General features: G+C 46.5%; 1 protein-coding gene across 1 annotated transcript in view; it reads right to left on the minus strand.

Annotated features, from left to right (window-relative positions):
- The window catches only part of Col22a1 (collagen type XXII alpha 1 chain), a 247,389-nt gene that overhangs the window by 14,418 nt on the left and 213,134 nt on the right, over nt 1-19,837 (minus strand). Inside the window, exons 51-58 of the mRNA XM_020188246.2 lie at nt 16,886-16,939; nt 12,151-12,204; nt 10,658-10,702; nt 9,789-9,842; nt 7,608-7,661; nt 3,823-3,876; nt 2,845-2,916; nt 1,240-1,275 (exon numbers count right to left, since the gene is read on the minus strand). Of these exons, the coding sequence (XP_020043835.2) occupies nt 1,240-1,275; nt 2,845-2,916; nt 3,823-3,876; nt 7,608-7,661; nt 9,789-9,842; nt 10,658-10,702; nt 12,151-12,204; nt 16,886-16,939 (423 nt within the window). The remainder of the gene's footprint in view (nt 1-1,239; nt 1,276-2,844; nt 2,917-3,822; nt 3,877-7,607; nt 7,662-9,788; nt 9,843-10,657; nt 10,703-12,150; nt 12,205-16,885; nt 16,940-19,837) is intronic.

The following is a 19,837-nucleotide window of genomic DNA, read 5'->3' on the forward strand; positions in this document are numbered from 1 at the left end:
AAGGGAAAGATGCACCAAGTGGAGAGAAGAGTCAAGATCAGGCCTTGGTGATGGGGAAGCTAAACTTATATTGTGCATGGTCCAGCAAGAGGCAAGAGCTCATATTGGAGAGAGAGTAGGGTCAGACAGAGGAAGCCCTTAGAGACTTGCTTAGCCTGGACTTTATTGTAAAAGGAAATAGGGGCCAGAGAGAATTTGAATAGGCAGCAGCCTAACTACAAGCACCCTTGGAAATGGGAGCCTGGGGTACTTTCCACCTCTGGGCCAGGAGCAGATGCTTCCCAGAAATGGAGCCTACTGGTCCTGTTTCAAGGAAAATACCCACTTGGGAAAGTAGCCCCAAAACAGCATGATAATTGGTCTTCCTTTTTCAAGAAGGAAGGTACAGACTTTGAAATGAGTGAGCTAGCTGATTTCCATGGAGCTCTTCTCTTTGCACTTGTTCATTCTTCTGCTCATCTCTCATTAGAGACTTTTGGTACCTGCTGTGGGCTGGGCTCCTTTGCTGGGGCAGAACACCGCAGGGTACTCAGGCTGGGGAGGTGGGCATCTGCTTTGTCTCTGTGGTCAAGGGAAGTTGGCATAAGGAGAGTGCAGGAGAAGGTTTTTTGAAAAGGGCCCTGGAAAATAATTTGCTGTTTGGGGAACTAAAAGGCCAGAGTGACTGGAGCTCAGAGATGGAGGGGCAATGAGAAGAAGAGGGATGGAAGCATCTTGGAGTCCACTGAGAGCACAAGGGGAGGCCAGGGCTGGGAATGAATTTAACATGCCATGAAGTGCTTATGTCCCACAGAACTCCAGCCACTGGGTGGAGAGGGGCAAGACCAGACAGAAGAAACCCACTAGGCGGCAACTTCAATGGTCCAGGTGAGATAGGATCACCGGTTGGACTAGTGTCCACGTGGAAGCTATGGGGAGACCTGGCTACCTCTGTGAGGAACTGCAAAACTGTGGTAGGATTTGTTGATAAAGCAATGCTGAGGAATGGCTAAGAAAAGGTACACTTGCAGATGATACCCCTGGTGGCTACATAATTTGTAAGTTTGCACAAATTAAAATGAGTCCCTTGTTTAAAAACAATTCATAACAGCAACACAGTGACCATAGAACATTAAATCAGGTGGAGGGTCCCTGTTAAAGTTCAGCGCCCCTTAGCCTGCCCAGGCCTCTCAGACCTGGTGCAGGGCCTGCACGTCCCCCAGGAAAGGTGGCCAACAAGGAGAAGGGTGGGATACTTGCCTCCTTTCCTGGAACTCCTTTCTCTCCTGCTTCTCCCTACAAGCAGAACAAAGGATCAATTGGTTTGGTAGCATCAGTGCAGTGTACATTACCTGATTTCCTTCAAAACAGACATTTTCACTCAAGTCACATTCTTGCAAAAACAGCAATCGATGATCTACCTGACCAAGGACATTCCAAATAAGGCTCCGTGGCCAGCCATTGCAGACGGCAGAACTGTCCCAAGATGAGAGGGGAGCCTCCAGTTCTGGGCTCCTTGTCAATGGGATGGATGCAACTCTACAAGAGGGCCTCTGGGTTATCAATTTTGCCAATTGTCTGGTTGTGAAAGGGAGGCTACTCTGAGAACCAGGTTCACAGTATATGAAATAAGACTTTGGGATCTGAGTTTGAATCTTGGCTCCATTACTGCCTGTCTCTGTGACACTGAATCTTACATCTTCTAACTTTGCTGTGCCTCAGTTTCTTCACCTATAAAATGGGAAGACACCTGCCTCATGGGGTGCCTTGAAATTTAAATGCATCAGTATTTGTAAGATATTTAGAATGCATCAGTATTTGTAAGATGCTAGAACATAGTAAGGGGTAGACAAATGACCCACTATTTTCATGATTAAATTATTATAATTATTATTAAATTATTATATTAAATTATTATTCCAAACATGGAATAATTATTCCAAATCTGGCTGCTCAGTGGCAGCCAGACTAGTAACACAGGGATAGAGAAGAAGACAACTGAGTGAAAACATTCAAGTAAAAGTTAGGGGCCAGGGCTGTGCAGAGCTTGGGCAGCAGGATCAAAGAGAATGAAAGAGGGGACACTTCCTAAATGGGCTGGGCATGACTGGCTGTGGGGGCACCCAGAGGGGGAAGACTTAAACTGGAGTAGGATTAACAGGAACATAGAGACGCTTTCTATGCTGGCATGTTCCACACAACCCTCAGATATCCATCAGCAGTCCACAGTGTGAGCCATGGACAGAGCATACTAGTGGCCTTATTGTTTGAACCCTCAACATCCCTTTTTCCAGAAACCCAAGTATCATCCAACAGCTTCTCTCTGCATCAAGGTATCAATCTGGAACACCCAGACTCAAGAGCAGCTTGAGGACACAAACATACCCTGTGGCCTTGACATGTTCTGACTCTGCCACCCAAACTTGCCCATCTTTAAAATGCTTTCTGAGGAGACTTCAAAGTTCCTAGATCATTACCACCACTGTCCCACCACAAACACCACCACCATCATTTACACTTACGGAGCACCTGGTTGACCTGTGTATGCCTCTAACCCCTTCACCTGGACCATCTCACTTAATTCTTAGAGGTGAGTGAAGGTGTAACGCCATTTAAGTAACAAGGCAGCCCAGGCACAGAGAGGTTATGGAACTTTCCTGAGGTCTCACAATTGGGGAGGGTAGGATTGAAAACCTCAAGCAGGTATGACCCCTGAGTCCTCCACTCTCACCTACGTCACAATGCACTTTGACCCCACATCTCATCCTCACGACCTGAGCAAATGGGCTGAGGACTCAGGAGGTGGTAGGAATGGTAGTGAACAGAGCCAGGCATCTTGGGTCCCCCATCTGGGTCTCTGCTTACCGGAGGCCCACGGGGACCCAGGAAGCCAGGAAGTCCTGGGCTGCCATTTTCTCCCTTGTTTCCCTTTGGACCCTGTGAAGGGAAAACAGGGAGTTAATTCTTCAACATCAAGTGCCAATCCAAACATATTCAGAACCTTGAAACCCTCCCAACTCTGAGGCCCTGAGATGCCCAGAAAATCCAACAAAGGACCCCTTCTCTGTGATGGAAAAAAATGGGTCAGAGAGAGCTGCCTTTTGCACAGCTGTCCCTGGTCCAGCAGGAGGATGGTACCCACCAGGGAGACCAAATGCCTTGACTGGCGGGTTTCTGATCACCCTATGTGCACAGTGCCAGCAGTTACTTGCCCAGGGCCGGTCAGTCCATGGCTGTGAGCCCATTGGCCTACAGCTGTGATCCCTGGTTCACCACACTTGCGGATGGCCTCCTGAATATTTTAGCAAAATAGAAATACAAGCAGCTGGGCTGAGAGTAGACTAGTGACCAGGCTTCAACTTACCCAAACCTAGAACCCATCAAAGAAACATATTCCCTGCTCCAAAGCCTGAATCCTCTATCCAGTGAGCAGGACTCTGCCAGTCAGTCTCTCCTACCTATCACTGATCCTTCTTGCTCTCATGTCCCCACCTCTATTTCCATGCTGCTATCTGCAGTGGACATGATTGCTCAGCTAGATCCTGACATTCAATTCTTAAAACCATTGAATACCCACTATACAACCTTATTACACATTTTTTTAGAGTTTAATGGCTGTAGAAGCCTTTGACTGTAGATTGCAGAGTACCTGGTGTATAATCACATGTATTACAAATTTTGAAAAAGGTCCTCCCCAGATTCTCTAAATTCCAGTCTGTTTCTACCATTCAAACCCAGATTTCCTCAACAGTCCTCCCTGGGATAGAGACTAGACAACATGTGAGACCCATGATTCCTCAGAGCTCATCTCATGCCACCATGTAGCCAAAGAAAACTACTCACTGGAGTTCCTGGATGGCCAGGGTCTCCTGGGGAGCCTGGTGATCCATTGCTACCCTGGTGGAAGAAACAGAAATGATCATTCTGCCAGGACTGTCAGCCAGGGCATCACAGAGAAAGACAGTGAGACAGACATTGTTGGAAGTGGAGGACCTGATTTCACACAGGCTCTGTTCTCCCTAGGGCTAGTATGGCTCTCAGGAAACCACTTCATTTCTCAGAGGATGTTTCTCAACTTGTAAAAAGAGCTCGTAACATTTAATTTATAACATTGTTGTGGAACTAAATGAATCTGTGGGCATGGAAAGGCCTAGCCAGTGACTGGTGCCCACAGAACAGGCATGAAAAATAATCATGACCACATTCATTCATCCATCCATTCATCCTTCAACTCAGATGCTGTGTTAAGAAACAAACCAACCATCTCACAGAACCCAATTTGGGAATAATTGCTCACATCGCTGCATGCTGCTCTTCTGTTGGCATGCTACTCCTCACCAGGGGCATCATTACAATCCCACTTAATAGATGAAGATACCAAGGCAGAGAGGGAAAATGGCAAAGTATGCAGTCATGTGGCTATGGAATGGAAGGTCTACCTCCTCACCCCCCTGCTCCAGGTTCCAAGACTGGCTGTCTTAGTTCTAATATTACTTAACGTGAGTGAGGTTTTCTGCACATTTACAATTTTGACAAAACGATTCACCAGTACAATTGCTAGTAGAGTAAAAATCAGAAAGCTGAAGAATGCTCCTCCTAGCCACCTTTCAGGCTCAAACAAGTTCCTCTTAAGCCTCAAACTTCCCCAGGATGAGCTGGCTGCATACTCTGCCCACTATGCTTCCGGCTTTCAGGACTGATTCCCACCAGATTTTTGACTGTGCCCAGGTCTCTTCATGCCACAGCTAACTCATGGCAGAGGCTGTGTCTTGCACATCCAGCATCTAACACGGTGCCAGACACAGGAGACACTCTGCTGAGTGAATGGGCCAAAAACATCACCAAGCTCCCACTCTGGATTCATCCTGTAACCACAAGGTGTGAATCCCCTGTACCCCGTGAGGTATGTATTCACAAGGGGCCAGCTTCCTGGAAACACGTTACAGTCGACAGCAGCTGACTCCACCCAGGCACTTCTTACATACCAGGCCTTCTTCTAAGGGCTTCACGTGCAGTAACTCACTCACTCTTCACATCAGCTACAAAAATCATCACAATTTTACAAGAAAGGAAAGTGAGGCACAGAAATGCTAAGCCACTGGCCTGAAAGGGACAGTGGGCTTAGGCAGCACTGACCCCACCCCATTCTGCTCTGCACTTCGTTAGGGACAAAGTGTGTGAGTGATCAAAAAGGTACCCTCCACCTGTGCCTAACAAAGTGTACGTGAGTCTCACCCGATCCTCTCAGGAACCATGTGGCATAGATGTCTTTATTCATATATCACAGGTGAGGTACCTGAGACACAGAGAAGGCATGGTCCCTGCCTGGGCTCCAGAGCTGATGAGGGCTGAAATCAGAGCAGCCAGGGGTATTTGTGATGGGGCTTCACACTCAGCCCTTCCCGGGAGTGCTACATGCAGCCCCTCCCTGCACTTTCCCGCCCACTACCCCATCTGTGTACCTCTAAAAATATGTACTTTGGCTCATCCCTGTGGAAAATGTCTCTCTCCTGCTTCTCCCTCTGGTCCTCCCTCTGCAGAAGGAGGAGGGCCAAGACACATTAGCACAAGGAGCCAGCACAGGCTCTGGGGTCCGCCTGTCTTCCAAGCACTTGAGGCTGCTGGACCTGGGACTCTGTTCCTTCCTTGGTCACAGTGCTCCTTCACATGGCCCACCCTTTCTTAAGGAGTCCCTGTAGTCCCTGTGTGCTCCAGAATGGAGCAGTGTCTTTGCCAAAATAGTCTGCACTTCAAACTCTGCCCCAAGCCCCTTTCTTCCAGGGCAACCTGACAAGGAAATCTAGCACAAAAGCCCAGGGTGGGGCTTAAGCTGCAGACTCTTGAGCCAAACAAACTGCTTGAGTCCAAATTCTGACTCTGCTACTGACAACTAGAGTGTGATCTTGGGCAGGTTACGTGGCATCTCTGAGTCTCAATTTCTCCCCTGTAAATGGGCAGAGTTGTAGCACCTGCCTCACAGGGTTTGGAGAAAACTGGAATGAATGATGGTGATGCCTCACAAAGGCCTTAACTATGAACTCTCCTGGTATTTTCTAGATGGCAGAGGTTATGGGTAATCATTACATGAGCTGTCCCCACCCCTGCGTGACTGTAGATTTTAAAGAAACAAACCTAACTTTTTCAGCTGTGCACACATTCATAGTCATAACCACTGTAAATGCAGACAATCCATAAAAACAATCATATGTCCTGAATTGACATTTTGGACAACAGACTGCATATGCCACAGTGGTCCTGTAAGACTCCAGTGGAGCCTAGTGACGTCATAGTGAACACATCATTTACACATTGGTGACAAACCTACAAGGACTGCACAGAGAAAGATACAATAGTGCTCACTGCATGATACGGGACAATAAATGACTATTACTCATGTATTATGACATTCTTCTCATCTTTAGAGTATATTTCTACTTATTAAAAAATAAAGTTACAGCCTGGCATAGTGGTGATTCACTACTATAATCTCAGCTACTCAGGAGGCAGAGGCAGAAGAACTGAAAGGCCAGTCAGGGCAAAATTAGTGAGACCCTATCTCAAAAACTAAAATAAAAAACAAAATGACTTGGGGCACATGCCTATCATGTGCAAAGCCCTGAATTCAATCCCCAGTATCACAAAATAAATTAATGAACGAAATTTATTGTAAAGTAGAATTCTGTGTTCCACAGGCAGCCGCCTCATACATCTTGTGTTTACCAGATTTTTTGATGGCACGCTTTTCTCTTACAGAGCAATAAGTACTTTCATCTTTACTTTCTACCTTCTCCCATACTTTCTGGCTACTCTTGGGTAAAGAGAAGGATTTTCTAGGTGCACAAATAAGCAAGAGTAATATCTAAAACATTTACCAACATGTGGTATGTTAGGGGTTGAACTATATCCCCTCAAAATTTGTATTTTAAGTCCTAGTTAGCCCACGCCCTCAGAATGTGACCTTAGTTAGGAATAGGATCATTGTAGATGTAATTAGTTACATGAAGTCATGGTGTAATCAGGTGAGCCTCTAATCCAGTATGACTGGTGTCCTTAGGAAAATAGAAAGCTTGGGTGCAGACATGCACTTAGAAAAAATGGCCTGCAAAGCAGAGAAAGAGACCAGGATGATGCATCCACAAGCCAAGGAACACCAAGATGGGCAGAAACCCATGGAAACTGCAGTGCATGGAGCACTGACCCTCAGAAGGAACAATCCTGCTGATGCCTCATCCTCTGGCTTCTGGCCTTCAAGATGATGGGGCAATACATTTCTATTGTTGAAGCCACATGTGTGCGGTGCTTTGTTACAGCTGCTCTAGGAAATCCATATGGGGCACAAGTATCCATCTGTACAATGACCCAAAGCCAGAGGGAGGGGGGTCCTACAGAGCCTGTGAGAATCAGATGGTACCTGTATTTCTAGACTGGCAGGTGGTCTCAGAAGAGTCCCTGGGGCATATGGGGTAGGGCACTTGGGGCCAAGGGCAGTGGCTGTTTATACCCTTCTAAGAAACTCAGCATCATTTTTTAACAACACATATGGCTGCATCAGGGTGAACTAACTAAATATCACCCTGGTAACAGCCCTGCAGAAACATGCAGTAAATGAATCTCACAGCAAAACTCACCGGTGGGCCCCTTGGTCCCCGGGGACCCTGTGGCCCTGCAGGTCCAATGTCACCCTGGAACAGACATAAAGCAGTCATATCATCATCAAGCCACATACGAAGATGATGAAGGCCCATTTTAAAATAGGGACCAGACTTCATCAAGATAATCAAGGAAACCAAGAATCCAAACATTCCCTCACTTCGTGCAATGAGGAGATGCTTGCAAGCTTTCATTTATGCATCTGTGTGTTTGTTCACTTGCTCAGGTTTATTCTACCTGGTTCTCCATGGTTTCAGTCAGCTGCCTCTTGGCCACAGAGAAGAGAGGCCCTCTTGAAGTTCTTCTCTTGACTCACTTTATAGTAGTCTGGGATCATTCCTGCCTGAGTGGTCATAGTTAGAAAACTGTACACAGTGCCTTTCTCTTTGCAAAACAACGGACTTCCTCATCACCACTGCACATGGTCTCCCAAGCACCCATGTTAGGAATGAAACATAGGGCCTTAGATAGGTTACTACACAGAGTAGATTGGAAAACACTATGAAAATGGGACTTTAAAATGATTTTTTAAACTAAGAGTCAGAGAGCTGAGCTGGAGGAAGAATGTGCCCGTGAACTGGGTTCCAAGGCTCTACTCCCAGCTCCATTCTTACTGTGGTGTCAGCAGAGCACAGACCCATTCCACATGGGGAGCTAGCTCTCTGCGTTGCCATTTCTGTAAACTAAAGCAAGAGGGGTCGGCTAGACCAGGATTTTCAAACTGCTCTTCAGCATAGAGGGCTCCAATGGGGCAGTGTTGCATCTGTGATCCATATAGCCTGTAGCTATATGCACGGGGCTTCACACACTGGATCAATACCAGAAATGCTAAGGGAACTAGGTGGGGATTCTCCCATGATCCCTCCAGCTCCTTCATCTCATAACAGTAGACCAGCCAAAGAGACAATGTGCTTTCGAGCATCAAGAGCCACTGGGAAGAGTCTACCTCACCAGTTCCCAGGCCAATCTTGAGGATGCAAAGGGGTCTCGGGACCCAGTGCCAATGTGTCTGGATAAAGAAGCATTCCCTGGAGGCAAAAATATATCCCCACAAGTCAGGAGGCCCTGGAGGATGCAATGCAAGACAGGTGACCAGTTGCCAGGGAGGCATCTCACCTGGCATTTCCTGGCTCCCATTAGCTCCTCCTGCCTCCCATTAGCTCCTCCTGCCTCTGGGTCTCCATGTAACCACAAGTTAAGTCCTTACCCTCTCTGGATCTCACTGTTTTCATTGTACCACCTTGGTAAAAGCTCTACTTGTCCTGTCCAGATTGCAAGACCAAATAATAGTGAAAGGCATCTGAGTCGTCTAAAGTGAGATGCACATGTGGTGGTGGAGGTGGCAGTGAGGGGCTTGGGGTTACATTGAGCACCAAAGAGAACAAGAGATGAAGAAATATTCTGGGAGAAATGATGAAATGCCTCTCTACTCAATGAAGGTGGATCTAATGGGCCTGTCATTGGTACTGAGGCAGAAAATTCAGGAAAAAAACACCCAAACCAGTTCAGGGGAACAGGTGGCCTCCTTGCAGATCATCTCATGGGGAACAGGTGATCTATTCCCACCCAGAACCATCCCAAAATGCTCCTTTTGAAAGAGCATTTTCATCTGGACCCAAACCTGGGCATGTGCACAAGAGCCCCAACTATAGCCTAATGAATATGGATCAATATGCATCACATTGAGTTCACATTGCAACCAATCTGTCAATCACAACACATCACTCCCAAATACAATCCAAATCTTCCCCCTTGTAGTGTATAAATACCCATCCAAACCAAGGCACTGTTGCTCTTGAGGCACCTCTCTAGAGTGCACTTTCCCACATTCCTTGGCGAGCATACTTTCCTGCTTTGTAATCTGTGCATCTCTGCTCAATTCTTTGCTTGCGATGCCAAGAACCTGAGATCTTCTCAACCAGGGTCTTCTGAGATTACCCACCAGTAACAGCACCAACACACAAATCGTGATGAACCCACAAAGACTCCTATTAGGCACTCTCCAGGGTGGAAGCCCCCATCTCATCTGTGGCAACTAATTTTGTGACATCACCTGTGTGTACTCTTCACAGACCTCCCACCAGCAACTGTGGTGCTGTTTTGGGGTATGTTCCTTCCTTATTCTCCTAACCCCCACAGGCCACAGTAGCCCCACTTACATCTTTTCCTGGTGACCCTTCCCAGCCAGGGGTCCCAGCAGCACCCGGTTCTCCCTGGAAATAAAAAACTGCTGTTAAGGATAGAGCTGCTTCAGCTATGGAATGCCTCCAGCACAGGGCACCTGAGGACTTGGGAGAGGTGCAGAGACTAGGGAGCTGGCAGGTGGAAATGCTCCCCACAGGACAGGGCAGCCCCTGCACACAGAGTCCTGGCTCCAATCTGACGCCTGTATGTACCCAAGGCCAGTGATAGTATATGAGGCCATGCACGCTTTCCCAGCAGCACAAGTGGGAAGAACACCAGCTGAAGGGTTGGGCAGGACTGACTGGATTCTGTCCTCAGCTGTTGGCCACTTAACACTTTCTATATCATGGCTTTACCCACTATACTCAGGGGACCTAACCACTGATGCCTGAGGTTCCTTTCATTTGGAACATTCTAAACTGATAGACATTAAAGGATAAGAAACTAGGTTCTGGAGGCGTCCCATCTGGAATAAGGCTGATGTGTTCCACAAACAGCCTTGGGGACCCTGGGAAAATCACCCCATACCCTGGGCTTCAGTTTCCTCCTCTGCAAAATAAGCCCCAAACCAGTACTTTCTTCCCAGGGACCAGGGACAATATGCTTGGACCATACCTGAGTCCAGGCTGCTTTGGCCAAACTGGCATTCCATCATTGCCTGGCCCCCGGAAGAAGCACCTACAGGACAGAAGACGGGATGACACATGCCACCCTATTGGCATGACTACTGTCCTTTCCTGAGTAGCAAGGCATTGTCCTGCCTATGGGCCCCAGGAGTCCTCTCTATAAGAAGTGTCAGCTCTGAGTTACCTGGTTTGACTTCCAACGTGAGTCATCCACTTACCCGGGGACCAGGTAGGCCAGAATCACCTGTGTGTCCCTTGAAGCCCTGGAAAACATAAGATAAAGTTAGTTCACCAAAGAGCAGACTTAGGGCAGGGAAGGGCAGGGTCCAGTTGCACCCTACCCTCAGACTTTCACTCAGCCTGACTCCATTCATTATCACCAGCCACTGAGGCTGGTGATCACCAGCAGGTCTACAACTTGCATCCCTTCCTAAAACTCCCAGTGCAGAGGTGGTTTTTGACCCCAAGGGAGATCCCAACCAATGGGTATCCTCCGTTGAAAACAAGCTCTACTCACTCCCACAAACCAGAAACCACCTTTAAACAACTGACCATTACCTGGGCATATTTGTGCATGGCTGTAAGTCAGAGGGATGGCGAGTTCAAGGCCAGCCTGGGCTAAATGGTGAGATCTTGTCTCAAAAGATACCATGTGCTTGTCTAGCATGTGTAAGGCTGTGGGTTCCAAACCCAACATGGAAAAAAAACTAAACAAAACAAAAACCCATGGACCATTATTCACCAGAATACCTTACTTATAAGGAATTATACTGTGTTCCAGAGTGAGCATTAATTTATTAAGTTTTAAAAATGGTTTTGGAAAGGATATAATGGGGTCATCAATTTAAAGTATTCTTGTTAAAAAAACAATCACTAGTTCTGTGTTTTAACCCCACAGGCAATAGTATTCCTCACGTTCAGGCTGCCTCAGGTGGGAAGCCAGGAGATTTTGGAAAAAGAAACATTGATTTTTGTATTTTATTTCCTCCTTATTGAACACTAGCTTGATGCTTTATTGATTTTTTAAAAAGAAAAACAACATTAAAGAAGCAGAACTAGCATTTTAACCTGTTACTTCTTGCCAGATAATTGGATTTTAGAATTTTCATTAAACATCATATTTTTAACAAAAAACTGAAAAGAATTGTGTAAATAATTTATGTCTAATAGCAAGATAACTATATATATATATATATATATACATTTATATGTGTGTATATATATATATATATACATATCTATAGGTATAGAAATTCATATATGGAAAAAGTCTAGAAAAATACTCTAAAATGTTGGCGCAGTTTTACGTTGCATTGTAGAATTATCACTAACTTTATTTTCTTCTTTATAGCATTATTTTTCTTATGTTTTTCTTCTTATCACCATCATTATTACTGTGCAATTAGGATAGATTACTTTAGCTATGGAAAGTATTGAAAATGAAAATGAAGATTCATTTTTAGGTTCCATTATACAGAGAAAAGTCCGTTAAAATTATAATAAAGAGGACAAGAACAAAGAAAAGTAGAAACAGTAATATGCTAGTGATGGTTGACTTTGGGAAATAAATGTCACAGCTATAGTATGTGAAAAACAGAATTGATATCAGAAGTGTCACTGCCTTGGAAGAGAGGAGGTCCTGGAAACCGAAGATCAGGTGGCCTCAGTCAACCCCTTCTTCAACTATGGACAACTCAGGTCCTGCACTTACAGGTGGGCCTCGGACACCCTCTGCTCCTGGTGGACCTGGCTCTCCCACTTTGCCCTGGAGAAAGAAAAGAAAAATTTGAGGACCAAATTCAGGACTTTCCTATTGTGGCTTCCTGCACTTTGTATCTCTGTTTCTCCACAAGCCCGTCTGTGCAGGCTACCAGGCTCTACCCGACATTGCAGTGCAGCTCATCCACACCAATCTCCAACCGCACATCCAGACCTCTGATGTTCCTGGTTTGCCTGGGACCAGGTGAGGTTGTGTAAGCTGGTTACACAAGCTTAACTATTAGTGCTTAATTACTCACAGTCCACCACTTCACTGTTAGAAAGTGCTCTGGTCATATGGCCAACTTAGGTATAGACGACTTTATTCACAAAAGCACTTCAAGGCATCTATTAACTATTGTACTTTTCCAATGGTGATACTGACGATCAAAGCAGGTGTATTTTTACTGAGCTTCTAAAAGGCAAAGCTAGATTTCCCCAGCTTTGTGCCACACCCAGGCAGATGTTCTTCTCATTGCCAGCATTGGTATGGTTTGTAGGTGCCCTGTGGTGGACACAGCCATTCCCCCATCTTCTCAAATGCAAAAAGAGTTAGGAGGAAACTCTAGCTTTTAAAAATCTTTACTTCTCCCAGCTTGGCATTGCACTGGACAGAACCAAACTATGAATAAAATCCAATGAGGACCCTGGGGGCAGCTCAGGTCCAGATAAAAGTGGTCAGCAGTGGGGGGAACAGAGGAGGTGGGTGAAAAGGCAAGTGAACCCATTAATTCATAGCAGCTGGGGCAGATTTCTGGGTCTTTCTTTATTGTAACCCTAAGACTTAGACCTCCCCAAACACTTTTGCATCTCATTTTTCACAGAGTATAAACCTGGGGGATCACATCAGGTCCATGGTTGGGGATGAAGAACATCCTTGGATTTAGAGGAAATTTCCAGAGAGAAGGTCAGGTCTCAATGCTCTGGTGTCCAGGCTGATCTGCTGTTCCTTCTGCCCCAGTTTGTCCAAGTACAGCTGTTTGATGTTGGGTACCATTACTATTCCTGGTTTTGTTTTGCACTTGTAAATGTGAGATGACCTCACCTTCTAGGTCTTTGTGACTGAGGATGTCAAGGCTTAGTGGTCCTCCCCATAGTCAAACGTGATTGCCATCATTGGCCCAAGTTACCAGCTGAAAAATGGCAACAACCAACTACTGTCGAGGATCTCCCAGGCACAACTAGAGTGATGTCACTATGATGTCAACAAATCCTCACTGAAACCCAACGAAGGGCACACTCCTGCTATCTTTCAGGCAAAACACTAGGCACAAAGAGGTTAAGTCATCTGCTCAAGGATAACACTAAATTTCTAATTGAGTCATTTTGACTCCAAAACATACTTCATCCTAGACTATAATAAAATGCTTACATTTCACTTTAAACATAAAGCAACAGACAACTCTTATCTGTGTATCTCTCCATCCTCCATCCCTCCATCCATCCAACTACTATCTGTCTACTTATCCACCTGTGTCCCTTGTATAACTTGGAGAAGCTAGTGGAGAGGGACTACCTACTACCTGTGGCTGTTTCTCAGCCACATCTGCCAGCTCACCCAGGAGGGCACATGTCCACTGGTCCTACAGCTCCTGCACAGACAGGTATATGCAGAAGAGCATGTTCTCTGGCACTAGGGAAACACCTGAAGTTGGGGTGGGGTGGAAAGGCCCACATGCATGCAAGTTAAAGCCTCAATCATGAAAGGCTGGAGGGTGATGGACGACTCTTCAAGCCCCCTTGTCCTGCCTCAGGATGTGGAGGAAGGGGCATTCTCAGTGTGTTCTTCACAGGGGCCCCAACGAACCTGGACCTCAGCTGCTCCAGGAATGCCACTGGCCAGCCTGCCTTTCACAACTTTCCCTCTCCCTTTGATCCATTCCCCCAGTGGTTCATTTTGTGGAACCCCTCCCAAATATCTGCATCCAAGTCTCTATCTTGAGATCTCAGGGGGTCCTCTACCCAACTTATGGCAGTTTTCTGGGTGGTAAACTGTCAGGATGGCTACGTAGTAAAATTCCAGAATAAACCAATGGAGAACTCAAGAAGTTGCACCTCAAGCAAAGGGAATGTTGCTGCTCCTGCCACTGAGCTCTGAGTGGAGGTCGCCACCTCTGATGGAGGTCCCTGAGTCCTGCCTGGTCCAGGAGAAAGAAGCATCTCTATCTCCTTCATCACCCTTGCCCACCCAGAACAGGCCTGGTTCTGGATCAATAATGCCCAGAGTCTAGCAGAGGGCTAGGGTGGCATAGGCACTCAACAACAGAGTGAATGAAGACTAATGTCCCCAGGTCCCCTGCACCATTCAGACAGCCTCTCAGGGTAACGCACTCTTACCAGGAAGGTGAATTCCTGCCCTAAGCTCTGTGCTGTAAGAAAGCCCTTGCATTGTGAGTCCTGGAGGTTTCATTAAACAGCTGGATGACCTTGGCCCAGTTTTCAGCCTCCCTGTGCCTCAGGTTCCTCACCTGGGGCCATAATGGTACCTGTGTCCCCCTGATCTTTTCTGAAAAAGTGAAAGAGGGAGTGAAGAGCTGGGTGCCCTGGCCCCAGGTGCTTGCAAGAGCTCCAGTCACAGTGGACACAGTTGTGCTATGCCCCACTGCACACTCTCCAACCTCCACCACTGACTGCCCTTGGGCTCTTCAGGCAGCTCAGCTGGTGTCAGCCCTGCTAGGACTTTCCACCTAGTTTGCTAGGGGAAGATCATTCTTTTCCCCACAGCAGTGAATTTTGACTCCAGCATCTGGCAAACATAAACTTACAAAGGAGGTACCTCCTGCAAGTTGTGTAAGATTTGGATTGAGTCATAATAATTTATGACCAAACAAATTAAATGGAACATGAACTGTGCTGTAGAAACTTTTATGTAATTCCACTTAGTAGCTCTAATGGCTCTGCAGTTCCAACCTCAACAGGAGTTAAAAGGAGGGCAGTAACAAAAAAGTAACTCACTCAAATAATTAACTGTGAGATACATCAGAAGCACTGCAAGCAGTTTTCACCTCATTTGATCCTTCAGCTACTCAGACAAGTTGGAGAGTTACTCACATCCTATGTAAAAGGAGGCAGATGCTTGCTCAGAGGTGCATTAGGTCCAGGGCCAGGACCTCGCTCCAGGTCACACGGTCTGCCACAAGTGAAGCCAGAATCCAAAGCTACTTCATTGTCCTTACTTTGGTGTAAAATATTTTATTTAACTGTTATCTTCCAAATTTAATTTTATCAATAATTAATATAGACCAAAACTTTTAATATAGCCCCAAAACGTTTTAAAAAGATAATAAAATAAATCCAGCGGAGCATAAAGTTGCCTTCCCATTGTTTTGGCCCTTTCACCCAGAACCATCCTCTATGAACGGAAACTACTTTCATTAGAGTTCTGGAAGTTCAACTCCCAGAGTTCCTTTATGTTAGAACCAGGAAAATACACAGGCACTTATTTTTGTATAAAATAGGGTGGCTACACACTGCCCTGCACATGAGGTCCCAAGCAGTTATGTTGGTTCCTACAGAAAGGTCTCTTTTCTTCTGACAGCTGCTGGTGTTGGAATTCAGGTGTCTGTGTGTCCTGTCACAGAGCCAGGCTCCTCTGGTGGACATGTGGAGAACCCACATATTTCACCCACCATGCAGCCAGTCCTTCTTCCCTCTATATATGGGATTAGTTTGTTTAGTTGTTGTTCTGTAGGGCTGGGATGGAGCCCAGGGCTTTGGACATGGTAGGCAAATGTTCTACCACTAAGCTGCACCCCAGCCCTGGGTTTGTGAAAACAAAAGCGCTGCCAGACACAGCACGACACCCTCATCATGGATCCCTGAACACAGGTTGAGGAACTCAGGGACATCACAGAAATCATTGCACAAGGGCCAGTCATGGTGGGTCACACCTGTAATTCCAGCTACTCAGGAAGCAGAGATCAGCAGGACTGCAGCTCAAGGCCAGCCTAGACAAAAGGTTACAAAGACCCCATCTCAACCAACAAGCCAGGCATGGTGGCTCACACCTATGATCCCAGTGACACAGGAGGCATAGGGAGAAGGCCCACCCTGGGCCAAACTTGACACCTCATCTAAAAAATGAGTAAAGCAAAAAAGGGCTAGGGGTGTGGCTCAAGTGATAGAGTACATGCCTAGCAAGCTAGAGGCCCAGAGTTCAAACCCCAGTACTGAGAGAAAGAGAGACAGAGAGAAGGGAGGAGGGAGGGAAGGGAGGGAGGGAAGAAGAAAAGGAAGGAAGGAAGGAAGGAAGGAAGGAAGGAAGGAAGGAAGGAAGGAAGGAAGGAAGGAAGGAAGGAAGGAAGGAAGGAAGGAAAGAAATAAATGAAGGAATAGAAAGAAAGAAAAGAAAAGAACAGAAACAAAGAAAAGAAATTCCTGCACACTCCCAGCAAGCATTTACAGGGCCAGAGAGAGGCCCTCAGGAGCACTGTGTTTGGTGTCTCACTGGGTGCCCCTGGACAACTACCATTAAAGAAAAATACCACCACCAATGACCAACGCCTCTGTGAGATGACCGAGTTACAAAGTGGATGGGAGTGGGAGAGAGAAAACTTGCAGGGCTGCTGGGGAAGTAAAGGAAGTGATGCACTGGTACTCCTGGTTCATAGAAGCCCCTCAGCACAGAGGAGTTGTTACTGAGAAATGGCGCAGATGGCATGTGACATGAGAAGTACAGAGGCTCTTACCGGCTCTCCAGGGGGACCTGGCTTTCCATCTCTGCCCGGTTTGCCTTCTTCTCCCTACAAGAGAAGCTCAAATTAGTTATCAGGTCAACAAAGATGAGCAAGGAAGGAAGGACAAAGGTTCTGCAGGCTGCCTTTGTCTTTCAGCCGTGATCAGTTAGCCACTACAGGACCATCTACACACAAAGATTGGGTCTGGTTTCCCATTTTCTTCCCCAACACCAAGATCCTGGCTGTGTATCTATGACTCATGGTACCTGCCACCTACTGGTAAGGCAACATCTTTGCAATTGCATCATTATTCTTGCCATTAATTTCTCACTGGACATTTTCATGAAGTCAACATAGGACAACACGACCTCATCCATGGGACATGATGACGGGGAGACGGATGCTGATGAAAAAGAGGACCTCACAGAGTGTGCAGCAAAGCACTTAGCAGCATTCCTGGGCACCTGCAGGGCTCAGGAAATGACGGCCAGTAGTATGCATGGCTCTAGAAAGGCCATGGGCATTACACATTTCTTTCCAAGAACCCAGCTATGCTTGCCTCTCCCACTGCCCCAGCATCCGCATGTGTATCTAAGAGAAGCATTTCTTCAGGGTCTCTGAAGATGAGAAAGATAATACATCTGATGATTATGATGACAGCAGGCAGAGGGTCCAATCCTGGGCTGCCTGGATCCAGGTTCTGGTAAGAAAAAGTAGCAAGGTAGGGCAGCAGAGGGGAAACAAAGTCCCATCGAGCAAGGTTTGAATCCTGCTTGCATCTACTAAGCATAGGATCTTGGACAACGTCATTCAAACTCTCAGCTTCTTGGTGCCTCTTCTCTTACTGAGAGATGCTCAACCTGCCTGTATAGTCACAGGCTTCCATCCACAAGGCTTGACAAAACAGGCACTGGAGACACAGCCGCCTCTTCCCCGGGCAGCCACTAATGAAAGTTTGCACACGTCCCCACCAGTGCCTTTAACCGTGGTGCGTTGGCACAGGGAAACCACTGTGGACAGAGATAAGAATGCAAGTCCGTCCAGGATGCTGTCTGAATGCTCTGTGCACCTCTGTATCTGCTTATAAATGTTGCTCCCAGCATTACTATGAACATCAAATAAACAGACTCATGTGTTTACACTCTTTGCAATTAAAAGTTTAACTTCAGAACCATTCCTCCCCAGGCACTGACGCTGAAGGAAGAAGGGTCCAGAGAGCTGTGCACAGAAAGAAAACCAGTGCAACAGGATGAAGTACACAGAGGAGGGAGACCAGCGAGCTCAGGCTGAAGGAGGAGGAACCTGGGGGGCTTCTGGTGCACTATTTGGTCCCTAAGAAGCAGCAACTTGAGAAAATGCTGAGGGGATCTTAGATTATTAGCCTTGTGAGTAATCTGAGAAATTAGTGTGGGTTTCCAAGACAGAAAAGTTGCCTCTTGCTAAGTGCATGGCTGAGCAATTCTTGAATTTCTCAGAGTCTCCATTTCTTCCCTTTAATGAATAGGAACACTCACACCTACATTGCAAGGTGAGGATTTAATATCCTGACACATAAACAGGGTGCTTCCTACAAAGTACATGGCAAAGAGCTGGCCCTCAACAGATGGAGAGAATTACTGTTTTGCTTCATGGAAGCTAGTGATGCTGTTCAGATGTTAGCAAGTTTGCTGGTTCTCCCATCTCTCGTGGCACCCAGCACAAGAGGAAGGAAGGACCATTTCTTCTGTAACGTGAGCACTTACATCTATGTCTTTTGGCTGGTTGTTCCTTCCACCTGACACACCTTCCTTTGGATGCATGTCAGCTCTCTCAGCATATACAGGCTGACCTTGAATGCTCACCTCTAGTGTCACCTTCCCCAGGAAGCCCCAGATATCCCCTCATCACCTGGCATGGGTGTCCACCCTTGGGCTCCCACAGCCCCATATGTCTATCTGCAATGGAACATAGAGAGTCATGTTCTACAAGTATGGTTTCCAACTTTCATTTTTGTCCTCTCTATGAAGCCATGGGCTCCTGAAGAGCTGGGACCGTGAGCACTAGCACAGGTCAGGAGCTTATTGTCATTCGTGTATTGCTTACTTGTCTTGCCCTTCATTTGGCCCAGATTTAGGAAGCACCTACTTGGTACTGAGAGGGGGAGGTGATGTAAAGATGGACAGAAACTCAACAGGTTCTTATGACCACACTGCAAGTGCTGTAGTGAGAATTAAAGAACTGGTCTTAAAGTCTAATTTAAGTCCCTACCTAACCCCACTGGGGAGGTTCAAAGGCATGTCTTAGGAGGAAATTATGTCAGGTGGAAGAGGGTCTTAGAAAGAGCAGGTAAATGGGGTGTTGGTGAGGGTTGGGGGTGTTCATTTATGGAAAGTTCTGTGCACACAACCCCCATGGAGAATACAATGTACATGGAATTGTGGTGGTCCTCATGGTCCACCAGTAGGAGCAGTAGGAGAATCATCAGGGTAGGAATGCTTTGGTGGAGGAAGGAAAAGTGCCTTAGAGTGGCTGGAGTGAGAGGTGCTGGTGGGGTTGGAGTTAAGGGGCCAGGATTAGAATGAGACCGAGAAGAAACAGGGTTAGTGCATGAGGGGTAGGAGGCACCAATGCCCAGTGTTGAGTTAAAAGGACAATAGGTGCAGAAAGGGAGGTGACCAATCTGATCTGCACTGGAAGGGAAGATGGAAGAGAGGGAAGCAGTTGGGAGGAAGGAATAGGTATTTTTGAGGAAACAGCATGATCACATTTAAGTCTGTTTACTTCTAATCTGGTTCCTTAGAATACTGATGATAAGGGGTGGATACAAAATCCAAACTAGAGATTTTTCTCTTCTTAGCTTTATCATTGCTAGAACTGAGTCAATAATTGTGTTGTATTTCCTATGGTATACCAGTCTCCAGGACTTCAGTTTATACTGACCGAAGTTCCCATTCCTGCCTGTCACTTAAGAGCTGTGTGCCTAGA

This window comes from Castor canadensis, chromosome 3 (genome assembly GCF_047511655.1).
Source record: "Castor canadensis chromosome 3, mCasCan1.hap1v2, whole genome shotgun sequence".
NCBI classification, from domain to species: Eukaryota; Metazoa; Chordata; class Mammalia; order Rodentia; family Castoridae; genus Castor; species Castor canadensis.